Source organism: Laetiporus sulphureus, assembly GCF_001632365.1.
Source record: "Laetiporus sulphureus 93-53 unplaced genomic scaffold LAESUscaffold_257, whole genome shotgun sequence".
Taxonomy (NCBI): domain Eukaryota; kingdom Fungi; phylum Basidiomycota; class Agaricomycetes; order Polyporales; family Laetiporaceae; genus Laetiporus; species Laetiporus sulphureus.
Window position 1 is genome coordinate 1 of NW_024468766.1, and position 2,256 is coordinate 2,256.

Here is a 2,256-nt window from a genome sequence, read left to right on the forward strand (position 1 = left end):
CTACATCATCCAAGATGAAGTTGTTAAAGGGCAAGAAATGTGTGAAGGGTTCTGCTGTCACATCCTCATCAAAGCCGGCCACTGTTGATCCATCCCTGGCCACCATCACTGCCAAACATGATGAGCTGCAAACACGACTTTTTGCAATGATGTCGCAATTTGACCTGCTACTGCAAAACTCACAGAAGATGTCCGAGGACAATCATAAGTTCAACATACCATCGGGATAAAGAATTGACATACACGTTGATCAGCTTTTGTGAGAGGTCGAGCACAAGGTGTGCACGGCACAACTGAAGTGACCTAGCAGACAAGCATACTAGCATTCTACACCAATCTTGTGCCTGCCCATCGAAGTGTGAGCTGGACATAAGTATGTCGACAGCAGTTCTCAACTTAATGTACCAACATTCTAAAATGGAACCTCCGAAAGAGCAAAACAATACTGGAGGTTGTCTCAACATGATTGGGAAGCAGGTGCTTGATGAATGTAACATGATAAACAAAAACTATCAGCTGTTGCCGAGACTCGAAAGGCACATAGCGCAGAGCAAGCATAACAGACTGGACAAACCTCCATGGCATCCTCCAGTATAGAATGACAACACTGCATCGATAAGCTCCCATGTTCCTCTGAGATAGAGTGAACGTCAGCTGATGCATTTGACGTGAACAGGTTGGCATCATCCACAGCATTTGCTGACATGATTTCATCAAACTATGATAGAGAGAACTTCAGCAAATCACCCTTATGTAAAATGGTGGTACAGCACATCAAGGTTTACTTAGCGGAACCCTCGTAGATAGAATCTGACTGTAATGACACATTCTCTGCAAGCGAGTGAAGGGCTCCTTCTGATGTCGACACATTGGTCAATCAGGACCATCAATTGGTTTGTGTCAATTATACGAGGCCTATTTGCGGTGAACTCTCGTGATAGAATAACAGAAGGATTTTTGCGATGGCCGGTGCACCCACTAAGATGGTCCTTCACGTCAGTTAGCAGACCATCCAGAGTATCTATTTATGCCGAATCTTAATCTATATGCAAAGCAACAACTGTGAGATAAACTGTGAGACTTCTGTAAGACTTCCCGCATTGAGTAAATGGCATTTTCGACGTCTGTAATGCAGCCGTGTAGAGTGCCTGATGATGATGATAGATCCTCGAGCTCTGCATGCTGGCTCCTTTAGAATTATGGAAACAGAAGTTGGTGAAACCATCAGCAAAAAGTCCGGAGCCCGATCTGGGCAGACATGGTAGATAATAGTGCCTTTGTATTGCAGTAGAATATATTTCCAGACATTTGCCCATGTCGTCTGCTGGCCACTGGTCTGATCACCACTGGCCAGTTACACATTTATCTGACACTCAACTGACTTAATCTGACAGGTATGCACAGATATAGTCAGACATGAGGACGGTGATTCAGGCAGGCTAACAGAATATTATGAATTGAGTGTACATAAATCTTTGTATAAATTAGCACAATAGAACCTCGGCACATCTACAAAGTTGCAAAAGGAACACCTGCATTCTCATCTTCTTCACTCGACATATCATCTCGACCGCCATCATCCCCTTCCGCTACTCCATCGTCAGCTTCATTCTCCTCATCGAGAACATAGCCATAATCATATTCCTCGTCCTTCATGTTCTGACTTTGCTCACTGTCATTGAATGTCATGCCGCTGTCTTCATCATGCTGCCCCTCATCTACTATATCCTCATCCGACAAACTGTCTCCATCCTGTGATATTCCAGTGTGGTCAGATTCTGCAGGCATTCACACAACCGTACCCTTGTGCCCCACACCACCTCCAAGATATCTCATGAACATATCTCTATCAACAAACCTGAGTCAGGTGAGATATGTCACTCATACAATTATATGAACAATTTAGAACAGTCACGACTCACATGTTCACGTAGTAGAATTGATAATCCAAATCATTGTCATCAGGTTGTCTTGCGCATGTTGATGGTGGCAGCAAATCTGGTGTGCGTCCATGTGCAAATGCTGAAATGAGGTGTGCTGCCCATATGACATCCGCCGGGTTGAGAAATCTGAAGGCATTTGGATCATCACTGTCGACAAAGCTGATATGATGCAGCCACTCTTTGTCGAATCCACCAGGTGCTGTGATGTCATGCCCATATCAATGAACCCATAGAACGTCCAGTTTCTGGGGTTCGTCAGATGTTCGATATGGTCCCAAGTGCTGCACATTAACGTGGAATATCCCAATGACCC

At 44.5% G+C, this 2,256-nt stretch overlaps 1 protein-coding gene across 1 annotated transcript; it reads right to left on the minus strand.

Moving 5' to 3' along the window:
- Positions 1-1,788: 1,788 nt before the first annotated feature.
- On the minus strand, positions 1,789-2,161 carry LAESUDRAFT_667956 (uncharacterized protein; the record flags this gene model as incomplete). Its single annotated transcript, XM_040905350.1, has 2 exons — positions 1,789-1,858; positions 1,923-2,161. Coding segments are annotated over 2 exons (309 nt in total), but the record flags the coding sequence as incomplete, so codon positions are not given.
- Between the last annotated feature and the right edge of the window lie 95 nt (positions 2,162-2,256).